This window comes from Bufo gargarizans, chromosome 4 (assembly GCF_014858855.1).
Source record: "Bufo gargarizans isolate SCDJY-AF-19 chromosome 4, ASM1485885v1, whole genome shotgun sequence".
Lineage (NCBI taxonomy): Eukaryota > Metazoa > Chordata > Amphibia > Anura > Bufonidae > Bufo > Bufo gargarizans.
Window position 1 is genome coordinate 289,602,368 of NC_058083.1, and position 26,749 is coordinate 289,629,116.

The 26,749-nt window shown below is 45.0% G+C and overlaps 1 protein-coding gene across 2 annotated transcripts in view; it reads left to right on the forward strand.

The window, feature by feature from the left end:
- Nucleotides 1–815: 815 nt before the first annotated feature.
- Nucleotides 816–26,749, forward strand: part of CDC40 (cell division cycle 40) — a 41,853-nt gene continuing 15,919 nt past the window's right edge. Inside the window, exons 1-7 of one of the 2 annotated variants that reach the window (XM_044291715.1) lie at nucleotides 839–977; nucleotides 15,550–15,636; nucleotides 22,871–22,931; nucleotides 23,273–23,402; nucleotides 25,310–25,393; nucleotides 25,666–25,805; nucleotides 25,897–25,993. In XM_044291715.1, coding sequence (XP_044147650.1) covers nucleotides 15,554–15,636; nucleotides 22,871–22,931; nucleotides 23,273–23,402; nucleotides 25,310–25,393; nucleotides 25,666–25,805; nucleotides 25,897–25,993 — 595 coding nt within the window. In that variant the 5' untranslated portion in view covers nucleotides 839–977; nucleotides 15,550–15,553. Of the gene's footprint in view, nucleotides 978–15,549; nucleotides 15,637–22,870; nucleotides 22,932–23,272; nucleotides 23,403–25,309; nucleotides 25,394–25,665; nucleotides 25,806–25,896; nucleotides 25,994–26,749 lie in introns of both variants that reach the window. The other variant, XM_044291714.1, reaches the window with a different exon arrangement.

Here is a 26,749-nt window from a genome sequence, read left to right on the forward strand (position 1 = left end):
AAATAGATACAAAATGGAAAAAGAGTAAACAACTGTAATAAAAGGATCCAACAGAATTGATTGGAATGAATCAATATAGCATTCATGAATGGAGAGAATGGTACTCCCAATTAGGGCTGAAACGATTACTTGATTGAATCGAGTAATTCGACACAAAAAAATCCTCGATGCAAATTTTTTTGCATTGAGGATTTGTTTGTGTCATGTGACTCATCGCTCTGTGATCACCCGCTGGCCCGCACCGCGCTGCACTTTCCTCCTGACACATCATCAGGACATAGTGCACGTAAGCAGCTGGTGGCACTGGGGGGGCAAGATAGTGGCAAATGAGGGGGCACCTAATGGCACTAGGGGGGGGGGGGGAGCCTGATGGAATGGGGGAATCGTTGGATTAATCGATAGAATACTCGATTACAAAAATAGTCAATAGCTGCAGCCCTACTCCCAATGTACACCCCATTTTACTTGACATAATAGAGATATGTGTGCACATTATTACAGCACATGGTGACATTATTATAATAGCAGTATTATTTTGGCCATAAGAATACGGAAATCGATTGGCAGTAGGCCAGTTGTTGGAACAGGAGGAAGTAAACGAAAAGTCGCCGACATGTGTCCTCTATAGCCTCCCTAGCAGCATTTCTAATGACTTACTACAACAGGCTATGGCAGCATAGCCGTGTATGAGCAGAGCTCGAATTCCATTTTTTTTTTAACAACCAACTTTATTAACACAAGAGCAGCCGACAATCAGCTTCCGGGTGGAGGTCCTCCCGTCACGCCTTGCGCCGGCAGACACTGGATGACGACTTTCCGTCGGTAACATGGCGGCTGGAGCATCCCTGGTGTCTTATAGCAGTGGGTCTGAGGGTGAAAGTGAAGAGGCCGAACAAGCTATCACCCATTTACAGCCTTTACCCCCCAGTTCTGGAAAGCTCTGTGCGGTGAACTCGGCGCCTGAGGTGGCAGTGAAGGTGAGATATCTGAGACGTACCACAGGATTAACCCTTTCACGTCCCAGCTGCTCTATAAATGGTATATGCGGTCATTGCATACTGCTAGGAGATATCTAACAACCAACTGAGGAGCCACGGAGATGGTAGGTCAGGGCTAGTAGTGTGGGACTACATGTCCCAGCACACCCACTGCAGTGGACAGAACAGAGGAAGATGACTAGATAATTGGCCCCATGCTCTGGGCTTTTCCCTGCTTGCTTCGTGGACATTTTGTGCAGTGGTGCATACATGCTTTATGGGTGCAAGTGACTTTTCAACCTGCTTATCTGCAGGGGTGCAAAGAGTTGGACCCCCACTGGTCTAATACAGTGACCAGTCCTGAGTATAGGCTATCCATATAACAAAGCCCCAATACCCCTTTAACAGAGTTGTCCCATTCGTTCCGTCATAGGGTCTCAATACCGGGGAAAAAACGCTTCCGTTTTGTCCCCCATTTAGTGACATAACAGAACGGAATTCTCCAAAATGCATTCCGTCCTGTTCCCATACCGGAGAGCAAACAGCAGCATGCTGCGGTTTGCTTTCTGTCCTCGGATGCAGAGCAAAACAAACCACAATGCAAGTCAATGGAGGACGGATCCGTTTTCTCTGACACAATAGAAAACTGATCCGTCCCCTATTGACTTTCAATGGAGTTCATGACGGATCCGTCTTGGCAATGTTACACATAATACAACCGGATCCATTCAGAACGGATGCAGATGGTTGTATTATCAGTAATGGAAGCGTTTTTGCCGAACCCCGCAGGATCCAGTAAAAACGCTAGTGTGAAAGTAGCCTGAGATAGACAGGTGCAGTGCACATCTGTGACCTCCATTCACATGAGGGGTACAGGACTCGCAGTTTACATCTGTCAGATTCGGATAGTATAGTAGAGGGCTCGTACACCTCTGTGGAACCTGCAATTGTAGCTCTGTACTAAATGGAGCAGTAATATGATTGTTAGCATGGGCCCAGAGGGCGATCATTAGGTGTAAAGTTCCCTAAAAAAAACTACAGGGCTGTAACTGCCTTTGTAGCACATTAACCCTTTCGCTGCCAAAGACCTGTTTCATACATCCTAGCACTTTAGTAGCTAAGGACTAGGAGATGTGCTAGACATGAGGTTATACATCGCTCAGATTCTTTACTGGTGCATGGGTAGGGTCCTACTCCGAACCTCGTATGTCAATAACACTTGGCACTCAGATGAAATATGGTTATTTATTACAGCAGTCCACAGAACAAGTGGACCTTCTTCAGGTGCAGATTGCAGCAGCAGTAAAGACCTAAAGTGGGAGAGTGCAGCCAGGTAGCGTGGTGTACTGCAGGAGAAAGTCGCTGCATCTCCTTTTTTATGTATATTACCATTATAGGGGGTTTCTGAGTTATGTAAAAAAATATATATATATTTAATCACTGTAAATCTGATGGTCAGCAATATATAGCTAAGGGCTCTTTCACACCTGCGTTATTGTCTTCTGGCATAGAGTTCCGTCGTCGGGGCTCTATGCCGGAAGAATCCTGATCAGTTTTATCCTAATGCATTCTGAATGGAGTGAAATCCGTTCAGGATGCATCAGGATGTCTTCAGGAACGGAACGTTTTTTGGCCAGAGAAAATACCGCAGCATGCTGCGCTTTTTGCTCCGGCCAAAAAAACTGAAGACTTGCCGCAAGGCCGGATCCGGAATTAATGCCCATTTAAAGGCATTGATCCGGATCCGGCCTTAAGCTAAACGTCTGACGTCACTCTGGAGCGCCCCGGGAGCCGCACGGATGGTAAGTATACCGCTCCCCGCTCCTACTATGGCAACCAGGACTTTAATAGCGTCCTGGGTGCTTCAAATGCTTTCAGTACACTTGCGTTTTTCCGGATCCGGCGTGTAATTCCGGCAAGTGGAGTACACGCCGGATCCGGACAACGCAAGTGTGAAAGAGGCCTAAGCAAGTTTCAGGCAAAACATTTGTTTGCTCATTTCCCTGGTTCTCTTCTGGCCCTTTGTTTACCTGCAATAACAACTATCTCTGAGGTTTTCCTGGTGAATATTTGTGGGTGTCAAAAAAGACTGTCCCTCTGCAAAGGGAATGAATAAAAGCTGCCCTGAGTGACATGTCTGACTGCTGGGATACTCAGCAGCATGTTGTATTTGTAGGACTACAAGTCCCGGCTGTACAAGGACACTGCTAATACACACAGGATCTTCCCTCTCCTACCTGTCTGTCAGCTCTGTGTTTGTAGGGTAAGAAGGGAAAATCCTGTGCCCAGTATTTGTCTCTTAACTGCATGAAGAAGAGGAAGCCCTGCAGCTGCTCAGCAGAGTCTCCAGCCCTGAGTCTGTGGTGCTGGATGGTAGAATGGGTTAAACTTTGCAAAGAATGAAGTGATTCCAATAGAAAACCATTGACTTGCATTGTGTGTAATGCTGGATCCGTTTTGCTCTGCCTCCCATGCCGGACAGTGAAACGCTACTTGCAGCAGTTTTGTGTCCGTTATGGGAATACAGAATGCATTCCGGTGTGATCCTTTATTGAGATCCTCTGCTGGATCTCAATACTGGAAAAGTAAAACGCAGATGTGAAACAGGTCTAACACAAGTCAGACAGTCCCCCGCTGTGCTCCACTGTCCCTAACTTATGTGAACTAACAATATAAATTGATACAATTACAAATATCAACTATATTTCAATCAGAATGTTTGTATGAACTTGTTCAACCATTAGAGCACTTCACACGCTCAGTCCCGTTCACTTCAGTGGGCCGTATGACAGCTGATTGGCGGGGGGCCGATGGATAGATCATCAGTAAGGCCTCATGCACACGACAGTGTTTTTTCACGGTCAGTGATTTGGCTACAGTGATTATTGCACTAAGGTCTTGTAGAAAAAAAATGTACACGGATGACATACCAGTTGTGCATCATTTTTTTTTTTTTTTTTTTTTTTTTTTTACGGACCTATTGTCTTGAATGGGTCCTCCGTTTTCCACTGAAAAGAATAGGACAGTTTATATTTTTTTGACGGACTGGGATCACGGATGCAGAGAAAAAAGGCTAAGGAAAAGGCACAGAACTCCATTAATAGTATCTCTACACATATTTTAACTTATTTATTACTCTTTTTAACATATAATATGAATTTAACTTCTATTAAAGGGCATCTGTCAGCAGATTTGTACCTATGACACTGACTGTCCTGTTACACGTGCACTTGGCAGCTGAAGACATCTGTGGGACTCCGATCGGAACTGCCGCTCCGTGGTCATATCGCAGTCCGGCGATATAGGCGATGTGCACAAAATGCAAGCCACAATGCACGAACGCCGTACTTGGGGCAGCAGCAGCGGATGACGGACCCATTCACTTTAATGGGTTTGCAATCCGGCAGTTCCGCAAAAAGATAGGACATGTTCTCTCTTTTTGCGGAACGGAAGTACGGAACGAGACCCCATGGAAGCACTCCGTAGTGCTTCCATAGGGTTCCGTACCGCACCATTCCGCATCTCCAGATTTGCAGACCCTTTAAAGTGAATAGGCCCGCATCTGTGATGCGGAATGCACACGAAACGGTGCCCGTGTATAGCGGATCCACAAATGCGGTCCACAATACGGCAACGGGACACCTATGGTAGTGTGCAGGAGGCCTTAGAATAATGCTGTGAAAATTTTAATTTCAAATGTGTAGTTGTAACTCACAATTTTTTTTCATTTTTGCAAATGATGTTGGTGAAAAAGCATCCCATAAATTGTTACCCAATTTTTGCAGGGTACTATAGTATCCTATGTGTGGTTAGAAACGGTAGGGCTCAGAAGGGAAGGAGCACGATTTGACTTTTGGAGGGCACATTTTTCTAGCATGAGTTTGGGTGCCATGTCAAATTGGAAGAGTCCCCGAGGTAACTCATATGATAGAACCCCCCCAATAAATGACCTCATTTTGTTAATTTTACCCCTCAAGTTATTTATCTAGGGTTATAATGATGATTCTCTGACCCCACAGTTTTTTCAGAGGCCATATTAACATTAGACTGTTAAATAATAAAAATAGTACAGTTCTTTAGCCCCTAAGCAAATTGCATTGCAAAGTCAAAACCTAGTGTAAAAATCTCTTTATTATAAGCAATAATTAGAAAAAGCTGAAAAAATTGGTTGGACAAAGAAGGTGCACATAGCCTTTTGAGAACGACTTCAGGTCAAGTCCTGAGGAGCTTGTGTATGACAGATTCTAAGAGCAGCATCATGCATCAGACATAAACCTGGGTTCAGTATTTTCCAGATTCCACCTCTGTAGGGATTGTACCACACTGTGAACGTATACCCTATCCACAGGATTGGAGCAGTGGGGTTTGACCACTCTGTCCCCCGCCAATCACGACAATGGTCCCTGTATGAGTGGCCGGTCAGTGGTAAGTGTAATTTGTATTCAGATCCAAAGAAAACTACAATTCGTCTTACACAAATCAAGTCCTCACACTGTTCCATAGATATAAAAATAAAAAGTTATGGGTTTTGGAATGCAACGATGCAAACACACTTTATATATATATTTTTTAAAGGTTTTATTGTGCAAAAGTTGTAAAACATAAAAAAAAATGTATTTCTGGTATCTCTGTAATCGTACTGACCCAGAGAAAGTTATCATGTTATTTATTCTGAATAATTACCACCACAAAATGTGTAACCTAAAACCTCAGTGGCAATATTGCAGTTTTCCCCTTCCGCCACAAAAGAGCTAATAAGTTCTGTGTACCCCAAGCCGTCATACGGATAAAAATGTCATAGCTCTCGGAATGCAACGATCAAAAACACAATTGCTTGGTTATTAAGACCCAAACAGGCTGGTCACCAGGGGGTTAAAGTTGGCGATCGTTTTGATAGTTTGGATAAATACAGTTTTGGAAGTATTTCCCCAACTTGTTACAGAAAATGTTCTTTTTGACGGAAGAGTGGAATTTTAATTTGTCACCTTGGAAACCTGCTGCTGAGTTAAAAGCCGCTCTCCCACGCACAGCAGTTAACAGCTTTTCAGTTTGAGGCTGATAATTCAGTGCCTTGCGGTACATCTATTGTAAACCTGACATGTGATGGGGGGGGAATCTATTAGCATTGTCCACCTCTCCGACAGGACTGGTCAATGTACATGCCTCCTTTGTGTGGATGACCCTAACCGGATTAATCTTATTTCCAGGCTGTTACATTGTGACATTGCTACTGCCGTTTCCTACTAATATGTTCCATTGCCGAGGGGAAGCATCATTACTTACTCTGATATGATGGAGGACACTGTCTGCATCTTCACATGTAGACGTCCTGGTTATTACAAGCTGTTGGGTGGAAATTTCTTCGGGCTTTTCAATATTCAGTGTCGGAAATTTATTAGTAGTGCAAAAGACAAAGAAGCGCGGTTGCTGGAATCTTGGCACATATAATTTTTTTTTTTTTTTGGGTCTAAGGCTAGTTTCCAGGAAACGCTTCACGTGACAGCATTATTTCTAGACCTGGATGCTGTTCTTCTGACTCGGACTCGGGACATTATAATTTATAATGCTGAGCGTTTCTGCCCAATCTCCGCTGTAATGAATTGTACTGACAGCTTTATATGAGTACAATTCAGTACAGTGGGGTCAGGCAGGAACTCCCAGGATTATAAATCATTATAATGTCCCAAGTCCGTGTCAGAAGAGCAGCTTTCAGGTCGCTAAATAATGCTCTCACAGGAGGAGCTTATTTACCAGAATGAACACGCCCGTCTGAAACTAGCCCTAGATATTTGACATATCCTTAGGTCATCAGTATAAGCTGATCAGTGGGGGTCGGATCCCACCCGCTCTGTTTTGGGTAGTTGTCGTTACTGAAAGAGATACAGTAGGCAGAGCTGGAAGCAGAAGGCTTTATCCATCTTGTAGTTTCCAGAGCTGGCATACTGCATTCAAGTGAATAGGAGCTGAGCTGCAGTACCCCGGCGCAACCACTACACAGTGGACTGATCAATGAGCATGTTGGACCTTCGCTGACCTGATACTAATGACCTCATGTGAAGATAGGTCTACAGTATGTAAGTCCCATAAAACCCCTTTTAAGTGTGATATTTTTTATGTAGAGACCTGAAACTAATGCTAGGAACAGTAAAATGAAATTAATGGCACACAGATCCATTACATGATAGTGCAATATTGTGTTCCAGCAAATTTCACCACATTTGAGACTAAGGCCATTAATGCCGCCCCAACACAGATGTGAACAGACCCAAAGTTGTTGTCCTTGTCGTTAGTTGGTATGAGTGCTTAAATGCCTGACTGACTTACATGGAGCAGTAAAGAAAATCTCCTGTGTCCATATATACATTAAAGGGGTTCTGCACTTTGTTTAAACTGATAATCTATCCTCTGGATAGATCATCAGCTTCTGATCGGCGTGGGTCCGACATCCGGGACCCCCACCGATCAGCTGTTTGAGAAGGCAGCGGCGCTCCAGCAGCGCCACTGCCTTCTCATTGTTTACGACTGGCCTGACTAGTATCAACTGGCCTGGGCGGGGCTAAGCTCCATTCAAGGGAACGGAGCTTAGCCCTGTCCAGGCCAGTGATATTACTAGTGACGTCACTGGGCCTGCGGTAAACGGTAAGAAGGCCGCAACGCTGCTGGAGCGCCGCTGCCTTCTCAAACAGCTGATCAGCGGGGGTCCTGGGTGTCGGACCCCCGCCGATCAAAAGCTGATGATCTATCCAAAGGATAGATCATCAGTTTAAACAAAGTGCAGAACCCCTCTAATGGTCTTCCTGGGCACTCAGTTGTATCATTTATCTCGAGGTTTGCTCTACTCCACCACACCAGATTCTTCTTCTGCACCATTTCCCCCATTTATGATAACCACCATGTATTGCAGATGGCAGGGTTGGAACTTGGCAAAAACCCATGGTGCCTGCAACTCTGTATCAAGGCAAAATGTGGCCAGAAATGCTCAAAATATTGTACAACTTAAGATCCATTTATGCAAATCCAGAAGACTTGCGGTCAGTGAGGCAGATATAAGGATGACATTAAACATGAAGTACACATGTTCACTGAACACATTGACCCAGTGTACCATAATATGATTTAAATGGAAAGATGTGAGGAACATCATACTGGCTTTCTTGCTTGGTAAGTCACAGAGGGAGGCAAAGCTAGAAAGTGGAGTGTACAGGAAACCTACTCATACGGACCAGTTCCAAAAGTTTGACTCCCACCATCCTCTGGATCACAAACTGGGAGTCATCAAAAACCTAGCTCAAAGAGGCCATAAGAACTTGTTGATATCCAGAATGGACCTTTGTTAAAGAGGTTCTCCAGGAATTGAGAAAATAAAAATACGTAAAATTTACTTTATTATAAATATATTTCCAAACACCTTTCATTAGTTAGAATGGCTCGTTTTCTCTGGGGAGCAATCATTAGGAGACCTAAAATGACCGCTGTCCTATTAGTACACACAAAACCTGACCTAATCACAGAGCAGGACAAGTTACTTCACCACATTGAGGTAAAGAGCTGCCTCATCCTCCTCTCTGCTCGTCAGGGATTATGGTCCTGAATACAGTTTAATACGATCTTCAGCTGAATCTCTGTAGGAATGGAGTTCATGAGGAGACATGAAGTACAGAGAGGTGGTGGGGATGTGGCTGTGTCCTGCTATGTAATTAGGACAGGTTTTGTGTGTAGTAATAGGATGGCAGCCATTTTATTTCTCTTAATGATTGCTCGCAGACAAAATGAGCCTTTATCAGGCTACTTTCACACTAGCGTTAAAGTTTTCCGGTATTGAGTTCCGTCATAGAGGCTCAATACCGCATCAGTTTTGTCCTAATGCATTCTGAATGGAAAGCAATCTGTTCAGTATGCATCAGGATGTCTTCTGTTCCGTCCCTTTTATGGTATTTGGCTGTAGAAAATACCGCAGCATGCTGCGTTTTTTTTTCCTCCGGCCGGAATTCCAGAACACTTGCCAGATCCGGTACCAAGAGTTCAAGAAATTGCCGCATTGATGGATCTGGTCTTGCGGTCTGCGCAGACCTTTTAAAATTGTGAAAAAATAAATACTGGATCAGTTTTTCCGGATGACACTGGAGAGACGGATCCGGAATTTCAATGCATTTGTCAGACCGATCTGGAAACAAATGATACCAGTTTGCATATGGATTTCAAGTTCCGGCAGTGGAACTGCCTGCCAGATTCTTCTAACGCAAGTGTGAAAGTACCCTAACTAATGAAAAATATTTGGGAATATAGTTATAATAAAGTAATATTTAGGTACTTTTATTAATTCCGGGAGAACCCCTTTAAAACTGAGAATAGAAGGAAAAAAAAGTAAAGATTTCCAGTTAAAGTGCAAAGCAGGGAAGGCTGTTCCTCTGTATATAGCTTGAGTATAGGTCATCAATCTTAAAAGCCTGGAAACCCCCTTTTAAATGGTGCCATTAAAAAGTACAACTTAGGCTACTTTCACACTGGCGTTTCTGGGTCCGCTTGTAAGATCCGTTTCGCTCTCACAAGCGGCCCAAAACAGATCAGTTTAGCCCAGTGCATTCTGAATGAATAAGGATCAGTTTAGAATGCATCAATTTGGCTGTGTTTGGTCTCCGTTGCGTTTTTTTAGACGGTCACTAAAATGCAGCTTGCAGCGTTTTGGTGACCAGCTGACTATGCAGAGCCAAACGGATCTGTCCTGACTTACAATGTAAGTCAATGGGGATGGATCCGTTTTCACTGACACAATATGGTGCACTTGAAAGCGGATCCGTCCCCCATTGACTTTCAATGTAAGTCAAGACGGATCCGTTTTGACTTAGATACAAGTGTTTGCATTATTGGTGCAGATCCGTCTGTGCAAATACAAGACGGATCCGCACCAAACCCTCATATGTCTATGTGAATGAAAAAATAAAAAAGTTATGCCTTTAGGCAGGGAGCAAAAAACAGAAGTCCAGTTGGTTTTTGATAAATCTTGTTACCTCTACCACTAAATGTGGGCACACCCTAAGCTGTGTTTATCCATGCCAGAAAGGACGTTTTGTGGCCAAAGAATCCCACTGCTCAGTACTATATAGTGCCCACTGAGTGTAAAAGGGAAAGTTCATAGATGCTGTGACATATGGACATCCTGTTATGTGCCTTGTCCTCTGATGTGAGTTATGCGAGCCTTTGTACGGTTATCATTGGCCCCATGCTTTATAAGCAGCAGGTAATAGCTTATATTTGGGGATTCCTCCCTCTGCTGATAATGTATATTTGGGAAGTGGTTTTCAGCTGGCTAATACAATAAATACATGTTCTCGTCTAATGTAATTAAATGCTGTGAATTAGGGGTGGGCGATATAGGCGATATGCGATATGAATTTGGGCCACGATATGGATTTTCGCCATATTGCCTATATCGCCGGACCGCGATATGATCGCGCGCACCATGTTCTGAGCCGGCCGGCACAGCGGAGGGAGGAGGAAGGAGGAGGGAGTCCCTCCCTCCCCACTGTGCGCGGCTGCCGCTGAACACCAATGAGGACCGAGGAGGAGGAGGGGAGGGACTGTGGCCACTGCACTACCAATGAATGTGCCGGCCATATCCCTCAGGGTCCCCCTCCTCCCCCCCATCATTGGTGGCAGTTTGCAGTTCCGATCGGAGCCCCAGCAGTGTAATGCTGGGGCTCCGATCGGTTACCATGGCAGCCAGGAGTCATGCTGCTGAAGTCCTGGCTGCCGTGGTATGTTAGTGAGCAGAGAGCAGCGCATTATACTCACGTGCGCTGTGGCCGGCGGTCGCTCCTTCTTCTGTCTGTGCGGCGGATAGCTAATGCTTACAGCATTAGCAATGCGCCGCACAGACCTATGAGAAGGAGCGACCGGCGGCCACAGCGCACGTGAGTATAATGCGCTGCTCTCTGCTCACTAACATACCATGGCAGCCAGGACTTCAGCAGCGTGACTCCTGGCTGCCATGGTAACCGATCGGAGCCCCAGCATTACACTGCTGGGGCTCCGATCGGAACTGCAAACTGCCACCAATGGGGGGGGGGGACCCTGTGGCCACTGCCACCAATGATTAATACTGGCGAGGGAGGGAGGGGGGGGGTTGCGTTACCAGAGGGGGCAGATCAGAGGTTGGGGAAGGGAGGCAGATCAGAGGCTGGGGAAGGGGGGCAGATCAGAGGCTGGGGAAGGGGGGCAGATCAGAGGCTGGGGAAGGGGGGCAGATCAGAGGCTGGGGAGAAGATCAGAGGCTGGGGAAGGGGGGCAGATCAGAGGCTGGGGAGAAGATCAGAGGCTGGGGAAGGGGGGCAGATCAGAGGCTGGGGAGAAGATCAGAGGCTGGGGAAGGGGGGCAGATCAGAGGCTGGGGAGAAGATCAGAGGCTGGGGAAGGGGGGCAGATCAGAGGCTGGGGAAGGGGGGCAGATCAGAGGCTGGGGAAGGGGGGCAGATCAGAGGCTGGGGAAGGGGGGCAGATCAGAGGCTGGGGAAGGGGGGCAGATCAGAGGCTGGGGAAGGGGGGCAGATCAGAGGCTGGGGAAGGGGGGCAGATCAGAGGCTGGGGAAGGGGGGCAGATCAGAGGCTGGGGAAGGGGGGCAGATCAGAGGCTGGGGAAGGGGGGCAGATCAGAGGCTGGGGAAGGGGGGCAGATCAGAGGCTGGGGAAGGGGGGCAGATCAGAGGCTGGGGAAGGGGGGCAGATCAGAGGCTGGGGAAGGGGGGCAGATCAGAGGCTGGGGAAGGGGGGCAGATCAGAGGCTGGGGAAGGGGGGCAGATCAGAGGCTGGGGAAGGGGGGCAGATCAGAGGCTGGGGAAGGGGGGCAGATCAGAGGCTGGGGAAGGGGGGCAGATCAGAGGCTGGGGAAGGGGGGCAGATCAGAGGCTGGGGAAGGGGGGCAGATCAGAGGCTGGGGAAGGGGGGCAGATCAGAGGGCTGGGGGGGGGCAGATCAGAGGGCTGGGGGGGGGGCAGATCAGAGGGCTGGGGGGGGGGCAGATCAGAGGGCTGGGGGGGGGCAGATCAGAGGGCTGGGGGGGGGGCAGATCAGAGGGCTGGGGGGGGGGCAGATCAGAGGGCTGGGGGGGCAGATCAGAGGGCTGGGGGGGCAGATCAGAGGGCTGGGGGGGCAGATCAGAGGGCTGGGGGGGGCAGATCAGAGGCTTGGGGGGGGCAGATCAGAGGCTTGGGGGGGGCAGATCAGAGGGCTGGGGGGGGCAGATCAGAGGCTTGGGGGGGGCAGATCAGAGGCTTGGGGGGGGCAGATCAGAGGCTTGGGGGGGGCAGATCAGAGGGCTGGGGGGGGCAGATCAGAGGCTTGGGGGGGGGGGCAGATCAGAGGCTTGGGGGGGGCAGATCAGAGGGCTGGGGGGGGCAGATCAGAGGCTTGGGGGGGGGGGCAGATCAGAGGCTTGGGGGGGGGGGCAGATCAGAGGCTGGGGGGGGGGCAGATCAGAGGCTGGGGGGGGGGCAGATCAGAGGCTGGGGGGGGCAGATCAGAGGCTGGGGGGGGGGGGGGCAGATCAGAGGCTGCCGCCATGGTCAGCTCCCTGCTGTTGTGTGCACTATGCACAGGGCAGCAGGGAGAGTGTAAAGTCCTATTCACCCTAATAGAGCTCTATAAGGGTGAATATGACAAGGGTTCTAGCCCTTAAGGAGGCCAATAGTTAATAAATAAAAAGTAAAAAATAAATAAAATGTAAACACCCCCCCCCCCCCCCAATATAGAAAACAATATATCGCAATATATATCGCATATCGCACATGCTTAAAATTATATCGCAATATAGATTTTAGGCCATATCGCCCACCCCTACTGTGAATATTCACTTTTTTCATCTTGGAATCATTGTTCTAACAGTACACTGCACTGAAGTGCTTGTTTTCTTCAGTGGTAATTATGCGCTCTCAATTAGTCATTATCATCCAAAATGAAGACTTCTCAATTTTAGCTCTTTTTCATGTGCGCTTTGGCTAACATGTCCGGGTTCACATGCTTCAAATCTGAGTAGGCCCAACTTGATGCTCTCGAAGCATTCTATATTAAGTTTTTACCTGCATTGTTTTTCTATAGGTTCTAAATGATTCCATTATAATATTTGACTGAGAAAATGGCATGTCATTCATTCTCATGCAGGCAGCATAAAAACTGAATTCACACATGTATTTTTACGGAAGTTTTTAACACGCTCTCTCAAAATGGAGCAGAACAGTATTCCACTACTTCCACGTGTTCCTGGCTTTTGCTCAATGATCAGCATTGTTCCAGAAAATTTCAGACGGTAGATTTTTTTTTTTAAGTGGTAAAGATGGTGCTTAGACCACCATCCATTTTCAAACTGAAGGGGCAGGCTCACACACATGTTATGCCCTCTCAGCTTTTTTTTTTTTAGCTTCACTTTTGCTCTTAGACAGCCGAAGGAGTTAGCTTTTTATGAACTCCCTTTTAGGCTGGTGCTTCATGGTTATCTTGGCAGCGCCACTCGTTGTGTTGCGTCCTCTCCTCTTTGACGGGGCCAGTCAGTGAAAACATCATCACACCTAAACCTGTCAATCACAGTGGCGAGGGCGCAGTAGTTGCAAAGAGAGCAGAGCCTGAGGGTGTAATGGTGACGCCCCCGTTGCTCCTAGGTGCTCATTTGCATATATTAAGACTTCATTTTTCTAAGCAATGTGGGCACATATGAACATCGGTCGCCTTCAGCTGCCAAGTGCACATGTAACAGCACAGCCAGTTTCATCAGTACATATCTTGGACAGATGCCCTTTAAGGCCCCTTTCACACGAGCGAGTATTCCGCGCGGGTGCGATGCGTGAGTTGAACGCATTGCACCCGCACTGAATCCTGACCCATTCATTTCTATGGGGCTGTTCACATGAGCGGTGATTTTCACGCATCACTTATGCGTTGCGTGAAAATCGCAGCATGCTCCTCTTTGTGCGTTGCGGTGCGATAATCCACGCAACGCAGGCCCCATAGAAATGAATGGGGTTGCGTGAAAATCGCAAGCATCCGCAAGCAAGTGCGGATGCGGTGCGATTTTCACGCATGGGTTCTAGGTGACAGTCTATTCACTGTATTATTTTCCCTTATAACATGGTTATAAGGGAAAATAATAGCATTCTGACTACAGAATGCATAGTATAATAGTCCTGGAAGGGTTAAAAAAATAAAAAAGTTAACTCACCTTATCCTCTTGTTCGCGTAGTTCGTTACCGGTCTGTAGTTTGCTAGCTGTGGGCTTGGGCTAAAGGACCTTTGATGACGTCAGATCACATGCTCCAATCACCATGGTGATGGACCATGTGATTGGAGCATGTGATCTGACGTCATCAAAGGTCCTTTAGCCCAAGCCCACAGCTAGCAAACTACAGACCGGGAACGAACTACGCAAACAAGAGGATAAGGTGAGTTAACTTTTTTATTTTTTTTAACCCTTCCAGCACTATTATTCTATGCATTCTGTAGTCAGAATGCTATTATTTTCCCTTATAACCATGTTATAAGGGAAAATAATACAATCTTCAGAACATCAATCCCAAGCCCGAACTTCTGTGAAGAAGTTCGGGTTTGGGTACCAAACATGCACGATTTTTCTCACGCGAGTGCAACGCCTGACAATGTTTTGCACTCGCGCGGAAAAATTGCACATTTTCCCGCAACGCACCCGGCTCTTATCCGGGCAAAAAACATGACGCCCGTGTGAAAGAGGCCTAAATCTTGTACTTATCCTGAGCTCCAGCCTGTGATATAGGCTAATCACTAAAACTGCGCAAAAAATTGCGACTTTTTTTTGCTCTGCACTATGCTCACCAGTTTTCTGAAAGTGGGCGTGTTTTCTTATGTAAATTAATCTCTACACAGATTTACTATTGAGACTATTTAAAAAGTCGCAAAAAAGTCACAAAAAAATGCGCAATTTCACTCCAGTGAGGACCATGCTTATCTTATGAGACTTTTTAATAGAACATGCGACTTTTTCGTAAAGATGTGTGACTTTTGTAAAGCTGCTTACTGCCGGATAAACTGCTACCGTCAAACCACATTTATTACAGTCTTAAAGGGCCGATTATAAATCTGACTTGGCTAAAACTGACTTTAGCCATATGTGAAAGTGGAGTGAGCTGTCAGTCATGATAAATCTGGCCCATAATCTGCAGGTTGATGTTGTCAAAATCAGCAGCTACAATGCAGAAGGAGCAAATCGCAGCGTATCTGTACCCTTGTAAACATAGCCTTGTATACATGGCATAAATCCACAGTTAGAATCTGAATGTGTTACGGATGTAGCATGCTTTGTATTTGTAACTCAAAAGTCTGCATGGAATCCTCTGTGGATTGTTTAGGCTGTGAGTGAATGGGATACTTACATTGTGTTATACTTTTTGTGGAATTTCGGTGTGGAAATATGTAATATCTATGAAAAGTCTAAAACTGCTTGACCAGGTTTTTACCTGATAGACACTTTATTCTGTCCTGCTCATTGCTGTATGATTTCTTTGAGCTTTTATATGTTCAGTGTACAATAACTAACACAATTCTACAATTCTCCAGGAAAATGTTGATGTTGGCATTCATCTCGACCCCTCTGTTAAAGAAGTACAGTTCAACCCTACTTATGAAACGTTGTTCGCACCTGAGGTAAGTTTGCGCATTGGGTGTTAGGTTCACAGGTTTCCAGTTTTTACCAAGTTCATATTTTTTTTTGAAGATTGGCTATTTCGTTTGCCAATTCCTTGAATACCTTTTTTTTTTTTTTTTTTTGATCAACGATGTGTTTTAAAATTTCAACGGAAAGAGCATTTTTAGAAGACTTTTCCGCACACAGTGTTCAGTGTACTCCACAAAATAGATTTCATGCATATAGAACAGTTGGGAGTCTGGATAAAGGTCCTAAATAATATTGTCATTATATTTTCCACTCCCTCTCTACAAATTATCATAATCATTTGACTGGCGTGAATACATTGATACGTCGATAAAAATGAATGAATATTGGGAATAGGGATGAGCGAATCGACTTCGGATGAAATAGAGGTCCAGCAATACAAATATCAAGAAATACAAAAACGGGGTATTAGTGTATGAAACAAACAGTCCAGCAGGGGTACCCTATTCATTAGTTAGATATCTAAATTTTAAATCATTTAATAGAAATATGAGAATGTACATATACACAGAGTTATGTTGCAGTTAAATCCAAGGAGAGGCCAGAGTAGAGTCAGATATAAAGGATAAATAATGGATAGAAGCGGGGGGCCGGGGAGAGAGTCCCTCGCACTGATTCCCTAAACTGATCCTCTGCCCAGGGACGTCTCCTGGTGGTGGAGGCGCCCTGTCCACGTACCTACTCTCAAATTCCTAAATGTCCCTGCTGGGGTGGCAGGTGGAAGAGGAAGGGTAATACGTGGTATCCTGACGGATAACTAGCACAAAACAATGAAAGAATTAGTTAAAGAGGTGTCCACTGTATACCGCCCTCGTGGCGTAACCAAGAGGTACAGGGCACACCAAGAGGATAAAATTAATAATACAAACAAACACACGCACACTTAAACACAGATATACTGAAATGGATAGCCTACAGCGGGGCTGTAGGCTATCCATTTCAGTATATCTGTGTTTAAGTGTGCGTGTGTTTGTTTGTATTATTAATTTTATCCTCTTGGTGTGCCCTGTACCTCTTGGTTACGCCACGAGGGCGGTATACAGTGGACACCTCTTTAACTAATTCTTTCATTGTTTTGTGCTAGTTATCCGTCAGGATACCACGTATTACCCTTCCTCTTCCACCTGCCACCCCAGCAGGGACATTTAGGAATTTGAGAGTAGGTACGTGGACAGGGCGCCTCCACCACCAGGAGACGTCCCTGGGCAGAGGATCAGTTTAGGGAATCAGTGCGAGGGACTCTCTCCCCGGCCCCCTGCTTCTATCCATTATTTATCCTTTATATCTGACTCTACTCTGGCCTCTCCTTGGATTTAACTGCAACATAACTCTGTGTATATGTACATTCTCATATTTCTATTAAATGATTTAAAATTTAGATATCTAACTAATGAATAGGGTACCCCTGCTGGACTGTTTGACTTCGGATGAAACCTCCAAAGTCGATTTGCATAAAACTTTGTTTTAATAATGTACGGAACAGGAGCTCCGTACAATATTAGAATGTATTGGCTCTGATGAGCCGAAGTTAATGATTCACAAAGTCTCGCTCATCCCTAATTGGGTTGATCTTTTTCTACCTAAATACTTGTCATTTGCTTATGTGAACATGTCAAAGATTGAAGAGTTACTTTAACCTCTGGATGCCTGAATCCCTGGTGAAGCCCCACCCCTTCTACACAGATGAACCCTTTAAAAACAAATGTCATTTTCTATTTCATCCACCATGACGGCTACACATGAGATTGACCCCTTGACCTCTGTATGGGTGGGAACACACAAGGTTTAAAAGCCCCCACCCACTCTCACCCATCAGTGTTTCCTGTCCCTTCGGAGCGCCTCACAGAGAGACCTCTGTGACCTCAAGAGTTTTTTATTTTCTTCAGGTACCTTTATCCTTTAAGGAATGGGGGTTGTCTTTCTTCCATTCCTTCCCCTCTGCCCTCCTGCAGCGGCTGCTAAAGCTGGGCAGAGAAAAATACAGGAGTTGATTCTCGTCCCTGTGAGTGGGGGCCTGTTCTCACTCCTTGCTGCATGGTCTTCCTTCCATTTAGTGAGAAAGCAGACCAGAGGAAAAGAGCTGGACGCTGCACGCCGATCGAAGGCGTGAGCCGCAGTCGGCGCTCTGTTCCCGGAGGGGGTGGAGCCAGGGAGCACGGACACACGCTTGTGACGTCAGACGCCGCTATTGGTGTAGAAAAGCAGGCGATTCGGTCGACTTCTCTCTCCACTGATTCCTGCTACTGGAGAAGCTACAGCATGTCTGTTCTTGGAAGCCACATGTAAGCTCTTCTTTTTATGTGGAGTGAAAGAGTCTAAAGTTAAATCCAAATGCGCAAGATGCGCGACTTGTGCGAAGAAACTCCCTGAAAATTATAAAAAGAAACTTTGCAAATCTTGCATTAGTGAACTTTTAAAGGAAGAGCAACCATCTATCATTTTGAATCTATGATTCAAAATGAAATTAAAACTCCCTGGCCTCCCTTACGCCAGTTCCTCCTGTTCCATCCTTCTCTGACATAGAGGACATGGACGAGGAGGCTTCCACCTCTAGACATAATATTGAAGATGATGTATTGTCAGAGGGGGAAATTGTTGATGATGAAAGGAAATTCTCCATTTCCTCAGAAGAAAAGTAGTAACTACTAAGGGGCTGTAAGGGCTACCCTGGGTATTGAAGATATCCAGAAACCCTGGTCAGTACAGAGCAAGATGTTTGGGGGACTACGTGTGAAAAAATCTAAGCTATTTCCCATAAACGAAAACATTAAGGATATGATTCTTGACAAATGGACAGATCCAAAAAGAAGGTTTGGCGTCTCCAAGGAGTTTAAAAATATGCTGTTATTTGACCCAGCTGAAATTGACATCTTTAACGAGACCCCAAAGATTGACATTCAGGTAGCAAAAATTGTTAAAAAAAGTCCCTTCCCTGCCATTACGGGATCCCATGGAGCAGAAGGCAGATGCCATTTTGAGGAAATGCTTGGGGTGAAGACCAACATAGCGGGAAATTCTGTGGCTAGGGCCATGTATTTTTGTCTCAACTAATTAGAAAACCATATAAAAAAACAAAACTCGAGAGGAAATCTTAAACTCTATCCCACTTCTTAGGTCTGCCACAGCTTTTCTGGCGGATGCTTTTGCAGAATTGGTCAGATTTGCGGCTAAAGATGCGGCTCTGTCAAATTTGGCCAGAAGAGCGCTATGGATGAAATCCTGGGGAGGTGACAGGACCTCCAAAGCAAAATTGTGCTTAAATGCCCTTTCAGGAGAAATACGTATTTGGCCCTGTACTAGATGCAATCATAGAGAAAGCGGCCGGCAAGAAAAAAGGGTTCCCAGAGGAGAATAAAAAGAAACCGTTTTGTCCCTTTAGTTCACAGCCCAAATCCTGCAGGGTAAAGGAAAAAAAACAGGACGTTGGAGCTATCAGAAAGGGGACAGAGGGGTAGGTTTTCTCCTTAATCCCCAGAACAAACAAAATTAAAAACAAAGATGCCAGGGTAGGAGGAAGGTTATGGAAATTTCTGACCCAGTGGGAAGCAGTAACCCAAAATCCCTGGGCTTTAGACATCGTGAAATATAGTTGCAAGATTTTCCTCAACCCCTCCAAAAATTTCAAATCCCGTCCCACAGTCGGAGCGTTTTATAAAAAATTTTGGCAAGGGGTTGCAAGGGGTTCTGGATTTTAAAAAATCGGGAGTAGTGATAGAAGTACCCGAATCAGAAATGGGAAAAGGCTTCTATGTAAAATTATTCCTAGTCCAAAAACCCAACGGCTCTTTCCGTACTATTCTAAACTTGAAGGGTCTAAACAAATCAATAACTTACAGGAAATTCAAAATGGAATCAATTTCGTAAATCATCCCCCTAATCAAAAAGGGAGCCTATATGACATCTGTCGAACTAAAAGATGCCTACTACCACGTTCCTATCCATGCAAAGTGGCAAAAATATCTCATTCTCAATTCATCGCTCTACCATTCGGTATATTGTCAGCCCCAAGGGTCTTCACAAAACTGGTCATAGAGATGATATCTCCCCTCAGACCAGAAGGGCTAAAAAAAAATTCCTTACTAAGACTATTTCCTTATAGTAGGGAACTCAGAATTGGAAACGACCAGACAGACCGAATACGTGCTACAAAAAGTCTCAGGATAGGGCTGGTTGATAAATGTAAAAAAAAATCTTGCCTAATCCGGTCATCAAAAAGGAAGTTCTTAGGGGTAATGCTAGAGTCAGTATCCCAGCAATCATCCCTCCTACAGGAAAAGATGGAGTCCTTCAGGGAGAAAATAAAGAACTTCCAGTCTCAGAAACAGTGCTCTCTCAGAGGAGCTATGAGCATCCTGGGACTGATGACATCATGCATTACAGCAGTAGCATGGTGTCAGGCTCACACCAAAATGGCACAATCCTGGATTCCAAGCATTTGGGACAAAAAGCAATCCTCCCTAGACAAAAAAATAAGCATCCCTTAACACTCAAAGTTAGATTTAAACTAGTGGAATGAAAGGGCGAATCTATCAAAAGGAGTAGCCTGGCTAACAGTGCCAGAAATACAGATTATGACCGATGCAAACGGTTCCAGATGGGGAGTAAAAGTGGCCTCAAGAAGCTGGCAGGGAAAGTGTTCAGATAAAGTAAGAAACAGATCGTCAAACTACAGAGAGCTACGAGCGGTCTGGGAAACCCTAAAAGTATCTCAAGACATGTTACGCAAAAAACATCTAAAAATATTTTTGGACAATACCATGATTGTCGCCTATTTAAAACATCAAGGAGGCACAAGATGTCCGAGACTGCTAGCGGAAAAAATATTTTTTGGGGCAGAGAAGAATGTCCTTTCCATTACAGCAATCCATCTCAAGGGATCAGAAAACAGAGGCAGATTAGCTGAGCAGAAGAACATTAGACTCGCGGGGGAGGGGGGGAATGGTCATTAAACCTAGGAATCTTTCAGAAGATTTCCGAAAAATAGGGTTTGCCGCAAATAGACCTGTTCGCCTCAAAGACCAATGCAGAAGTAAGAAACTTGTTCTTTAAATTCCAGAGAGAAGCGTGAGCAGTAGACTCCTTTTCATTAAAATGGACATGGGACCTAGCATAAGCTTTTCCTCCATGGACTCTAATCCCTCGAGTCCTGCAGAAAATAACTGACCCAGTAATGGCAATGTTAATCCTGGATCCTGAGAGCAAGGTCTTGAGAATCAAGGGGCTCTCGGACAAAGTTTATTAATACTTTGAAGGCTAATAGGAAAAAGGTTACCTCAGCTATCTACCGTTAAAATCTGGAAAAGGTACTGTAGTTGGTCGGGGGAAGTTTTCCTGGATATGTCATCCCCATGTATCCAAAAAATCTTAGATTTTCTTCAGAGGGGGTTAGGTCTCTTTCACACTTGCGCTTTTCTTTTCCAGCATAGAGTCCCGTCGTTGGGGCTCTATGCCGGAAAAATCCTGATCAGGATTATCCCCATGCATTCTGAATGGAGAGAAATCTGTTCAGGATGTCTTCAGTTCAGGACCGAAACGTTTTTTGGCCGGAGAAAATACCGCAGCATTGAAATACCCATTGAAATGTATTATTCCGGATCCGTCCTAACCTCTTCAGGAAGTAGGAAGGGCTTGGCTGACGCGAAAAGAGACTGATCCGGAAATCCTGAAGCCAACATCAAGGTTTTTTTTTTTTTTTTTTTTTTTTTTTTCCGGATCCGTCGTACGGATCTAGCCCCATACCGGATCCGTCGTACGGATCAGGCCCCATACCGGATCCGTACAACTGATCCGGGAAAAAAAACGTTTATGTTGGCTTCAGGATTTCCGGATCAGTATCTTACCAAAAAAGCCGGAAAGACGCATCCGGAAAGAAAAAAAATATGCGTTCTCACTGCGTGTAATTCCGGCAAATGGAGTACACGACGGATCCAGACAACGCAAGTGTGAAAGAGCCCTTAGATCTTGGTCTTAGACCAAGTACAGTAAAGGTCCAGATCTCCGCCCTGGGAGCCTTCTATGGTATAAATCTAGCCGATCATAGATGGATAAAAAGATTCATAAGAGCTGCATCCAGGCTGAGTCTGAGACCATCCTTAACTCCAAAAGTTTCTAAATGGGATTTAAACTTGGTCTTAAGAAGATTAATTAAATCTCCATTTACCCCTATATCCGACATTTCAGTTAAACACCTCATTTAAAACAGCGTTCCTAATAGCAATAACATCCTCTAGACGAGTGTTTTCCAACCAGTGTGCCTCCAGCTGTTGCAAAACTACAACTCCCAGCATGCCCGCACAGCCAAAGGCTGTCAAGGCATGCTGGGAGTTGTAGTTTTGCAACAGCTGGAGGCACACTGGTTGGGAAACACTGCTAGACGACTGGGGGGAAATTCAGGCCCTCTCCTGCAGAGAACCCTTTCTTTCAATATTTCCTGACAGGATAGTGCTAAGATTAGATCTGGGTTTCCTTCCAAAGGTAGTCTCTAATTGCCATAGGGACTAGGAAATCGTCCTACCTTAATTTTGTACAGACCCACAAAATCTGACTGAAGTACTGTTCCATCTCCTAGATGTAAGGGAGACAATTATCCAGTACCTGGCAGACACTAGGGAATTTAGAAAGGATGACAATTTTCTGATTCAGTTTGCAGGTCCCAATAAGGGGAAGGTTTCCAAAGCTTCCATAGGTCGTTGGATAAAAACGACTATATCCTGCTGTTACTCTCTAATGGGTCTTACAAGTCCTTCTAACATTAGAGCCCATTCCACCAGGGCAATGGCTTCTTTGGCGGAAAAAGCGGGTTTATCTTGACAAGATTTGTAGGGCTGCCACTTGGTCAAGTATAAATGCGTTCATAAAGCATTATCATATAAATGTCTCTGCTTCTACAGATCTGACTTCTGGCCCGAAAGTCCTACAAGCAGTAGCCCCCCCCCCCCCCCCCCCCCCCTACCGTTTAATCTGTTAGTTCTCATGTGTAGCCGTCATGGTGGATGAAATGGAAAACTGTAATTAGACTTACTGGTAATTCTGTTTCCTTGAATCCACCATGACAGCTTGTATATTCCCTCCTTTAATTGTTCATCTATGGAGTATGAAGAAATGCTCGAATATATATTATTTATTTATTATCCATTTCATGCACCCACTTGGGTAATTTGAGAGTGGGTGGGGGCTTTTAAACTCTGTGTGTTCCTGCCCCTACAGAGGTCAAGGGGTCAATCTCATGTGTAGCCATCATGGTGGATTCAAGGAAACAGAATTACCGGTAAGTGTAATTGCGTTTTTTTTGGTACAGTATTAAGATGACTGGATTATGGACCTAACAGATTGTCAGCTGGAAAGGAACTGGGCTGATGAAAAGTCTTAAATCCTGTACGTGTTTGTGCCGTATTATTTGCCTCATTATATTAAAGTCCCAGAGTTCAGGTTTGTGTGTCTCAAATATAGGTGGACAGTCGGCATGTAGACCTAAAAATACTGTTCCTTTTCAAACTGTGTGCTGAGCTACAGGGCAATAACCGAAAGTTTTACTATCAACATGTTTGTGGTGTAAAAGGTTTTATTGGAATTTGTGTGCAGAGAATGAATTTTGTTATATAATTTCAGCTTGGACCCAACAATCCATTTAAAAGCCAGCAGATGGCTGCTCCAAGGAACATGCTTTCAGGATTTGCAGAACCGACACACATAAATGACTTCATGTTTGAACAGCAGAGAAGAACATTTGCAACATATGGTAAGAGATGAGAGAATTTTAGAATCCCTTTGTGGATTTTGGTGAGAAACAAACTTTCTAAAATGCTTACCTTCAACATGTAATGTATCTGTTCAGTATGCATGCTTCCGCATGGGCACTGTTCACATTAACATTGTAGCTTTTGTTTGTCAGATCAGTCACACACTGTCTGACAGACTCAGTTGACTTAAATGAGGTCCATCAGGTTCCACTTTGTGTCATCATATTAACGTAAAAAATTATGTTTCTGTCCAATCTGATGGAATCAGTGATGCATATGTAAACAGCCTTAAATAGTTAATGCCACAAAATCAACTTATTCCCTATCCGTTCATCTTTCATTGGGCCCCCATTGATTACTAGAAAGGAAGGGAGTCCTGTGCACTGTATGGTTGGTACGCCCAGTCAAGCATATACACTCCCCCCTCCATTCTTTCTCTATTGGACTGCTGGAGATTAGAGTGCTCAACTCTGTCTTGATGTGAGTTGAACCCCTGTTCTCATGGTCATATGTGTCCCAGCAGTCAGACCCCCATGGATCCAGATGCTTATCCCCTACCTTATGGATAGAAGATAAGTTGATATCCTGGCACAATGGTTATCCAAAGTCTAAAAGATTCTCCCCTAATGGCCGGGTCCCTCGTATACATTATACTTACCTGCTCCCAGGTACCCGCGTTGCTCCGGATCCCTGCACTGCCCTCCGTTGTGCTGATCAAAATATCCGGGAAAGGATGGGGGCTAGGGGTTGCAGCCAATAGCGGGCTGCGACGAGGACGAGCCTCCCTGGCTGCTATAGAGGCTTGTCCCAGTTATGGCCTGCTATTGGCTTTTCCCCTCTGTTGCCATATGTTTTGATCTGCGCAATAAGGAGATGCAACGGTGGTCACGCAGGGATCCGGAGCGACACAGGTGCTGGGGAGCAGGTGAGTATAATGTATATGAGGGGCCCGGGCATTGACTGGGTTATGGACCTAACAGAACTTCAGCTGGCAAGGAGCTGGGCTGCTTTATTTCATCATCAGTTGTACAGGGCTTAAAATGAAACCCTCTACGTGTTTGTGCCGTATAATTTTGCTCATTATAGTAAAGTCCCTGATTTGAGGTTTGTGTGACTCAGTTGTAAGTGGACAGTGGGCATGTAGACCTAAAAATAGAGCACACTACACATGCGCTGTGTTCTTCATTCATCACTATGGGAGTTCTGAAAATAGCCGAGTGCGTGCACTCAACTGTGCTCACAAGTCCCATCGCCATGAATGGAGTGTGCGCCTCATAATTCACCACTATGAAACTGCTGGAAGTAGCCAAGCTGGTGCTCAGCTACTTTTGAAACTCCCATAGCACTGAACAGAGGGTGGCTGTGCATGCGTGGCCTGTTCTGTGTTCGCTTTGGGGCCCCCGCTCTGGTGATAGGTGGAGGGCCCATCTCCGGGAACCACTTTGATGGCATATCTTAGAGATACAGCTTTTTTTTTTTTTCTCCCCCCCCATCTTCTCCTTTCAAGAACGTTCTCAGTCAATATAGCTGTATGAGGGCTTTTTTTTTTTTTTCCTGGGACAAGTTTGGACAAATTGTATTTTTAATGGTACTGTTTAATGTGCAATATAATGTACTGACAAACCTCTCAATTATATATGGGGTAGTGTGAAAATTCTGTGCAGCGAGGAGGACGTGGGGACCGCATTCTAGAGATTGGGTGGGGTCACAGTGATCTTACATTTATCCCTGATCCTGTGGATAGGTGATAAATGTTATTCGTGGGAAAACTTTCAGTGAAAAAGTGTTCATCACTATAAATTGGCAGGTTACACCAGTGTTATCAGTGACAGTAATACACATTAATACAGTTCTGATATTTACATAATTATCTTGAAAATTTACATGTCACCCTTTTCTGTTCCAGGCTATGCCCTAGATCCATCAGTAGATATTCAGCAAACATCCACTAAATATATTGGCTCAGTTGATGATGCTGAAAAGAATCAAGGTAAGAATGTAGCTGGTAGCATCGTGTTTGACCAACTCCACATTATCAACACATTTATTGACCTCTTCGGTTTTTATTAAGTTTACCTCCATCGTAAAATAAAAAAAAATCCCAACACCCTTTCTTACATGTGAAATGTTGTCTCCTTGTTTGCTTAGCAGGTTTCTCAAAATCATTGTCAGAAAGCACCAGTATTTCATCTATACTCATCGGCGTTGTTCCAGGCCTATTTTCTTGTCCTACTCCCAGCATTGTTTATGTTGCTCCTTTAGGTTTAACTGTGTTTGAAACTGGTCAGAAAAAAAGTGAAAAGCGGAGAAAAGTGAAAGGAAATGATGCATCTGATATAGATGGTTTCCTGGGTCCATGGGCAAAATATATTGATGAGAAAGATGTCGCCAAACCATCTGAGGTGACTATTAACACTACATGCAATATGAAGGTATGTCTTAAAAGCAAGTATTAAAATCTATTTCTCACATATACGGTCTTATTTATTTCAGGAACAGCAGAAGGAGCTTGATGAAATAACAGCAAAGAGGCAGAAGAGAGGCAAGCAGGAGGATGATAAGCCCGCAGACGAGAAGACCATTTTGCATGGTATTCTTTTTAGAAACATTACATTCATAATTGTCTGTTTTTGTCTGAGGCATATTTAAATAGGACTTGTCAGCTCCCCTGGAGCACCTTTTTATTAGAACTCTGCGTCAAAGCTATTCCTCAATTACTCCTCCTATCAATTACTTAAAGAGGACCTTTCCTGGGTCCAGACATTATGAAATAACTAGCAGGATTTGTAGGGCACTGTGTAGGGATATAATATTGCTTACTATTTTTTTTTTCTGCCCGCCACTCCGTTCACCTGCTGTGGCCCCCCCTGCAGTTTTTCCAGCTGGTATGCTAATGAATAGCATCGGTACAGGGAGGAGGAGACTGCCCTGTTTCTCAATGAGCATCTCCTTCTCCCTGCTGTAGCTCTGTCCAATCGCAGCGCAGAGCGTCACAGCCAGGGAGAAGGTGAATTGTTTTTTTTCTCTTTCCCTGGCTGTGACTCTCTGCTGTGATTGCACCGTTGTACAGCCAGAGAGAAGGAGACCCTCATTGAGAAACAGGGCAGTCTCCTCCTCCCTGTACCGATGCTATTCATTAGCATACCAGCCGGGAAAACTGCAGGGGGCACAGCGGGTGAACGGCGCCCAGATAAACTTGTAAGCAATATTAGATCCCTACACAGTGCCCTACATATCCTGCTAGTTATTTCATAATCCCTGGACCGATGAAAGGTCCTCTTTAATAAATCGACAACTGCGTAGTACCATTTGCGGGTGTGTCCCTACAGTGTGTTGTAGTGCTGCC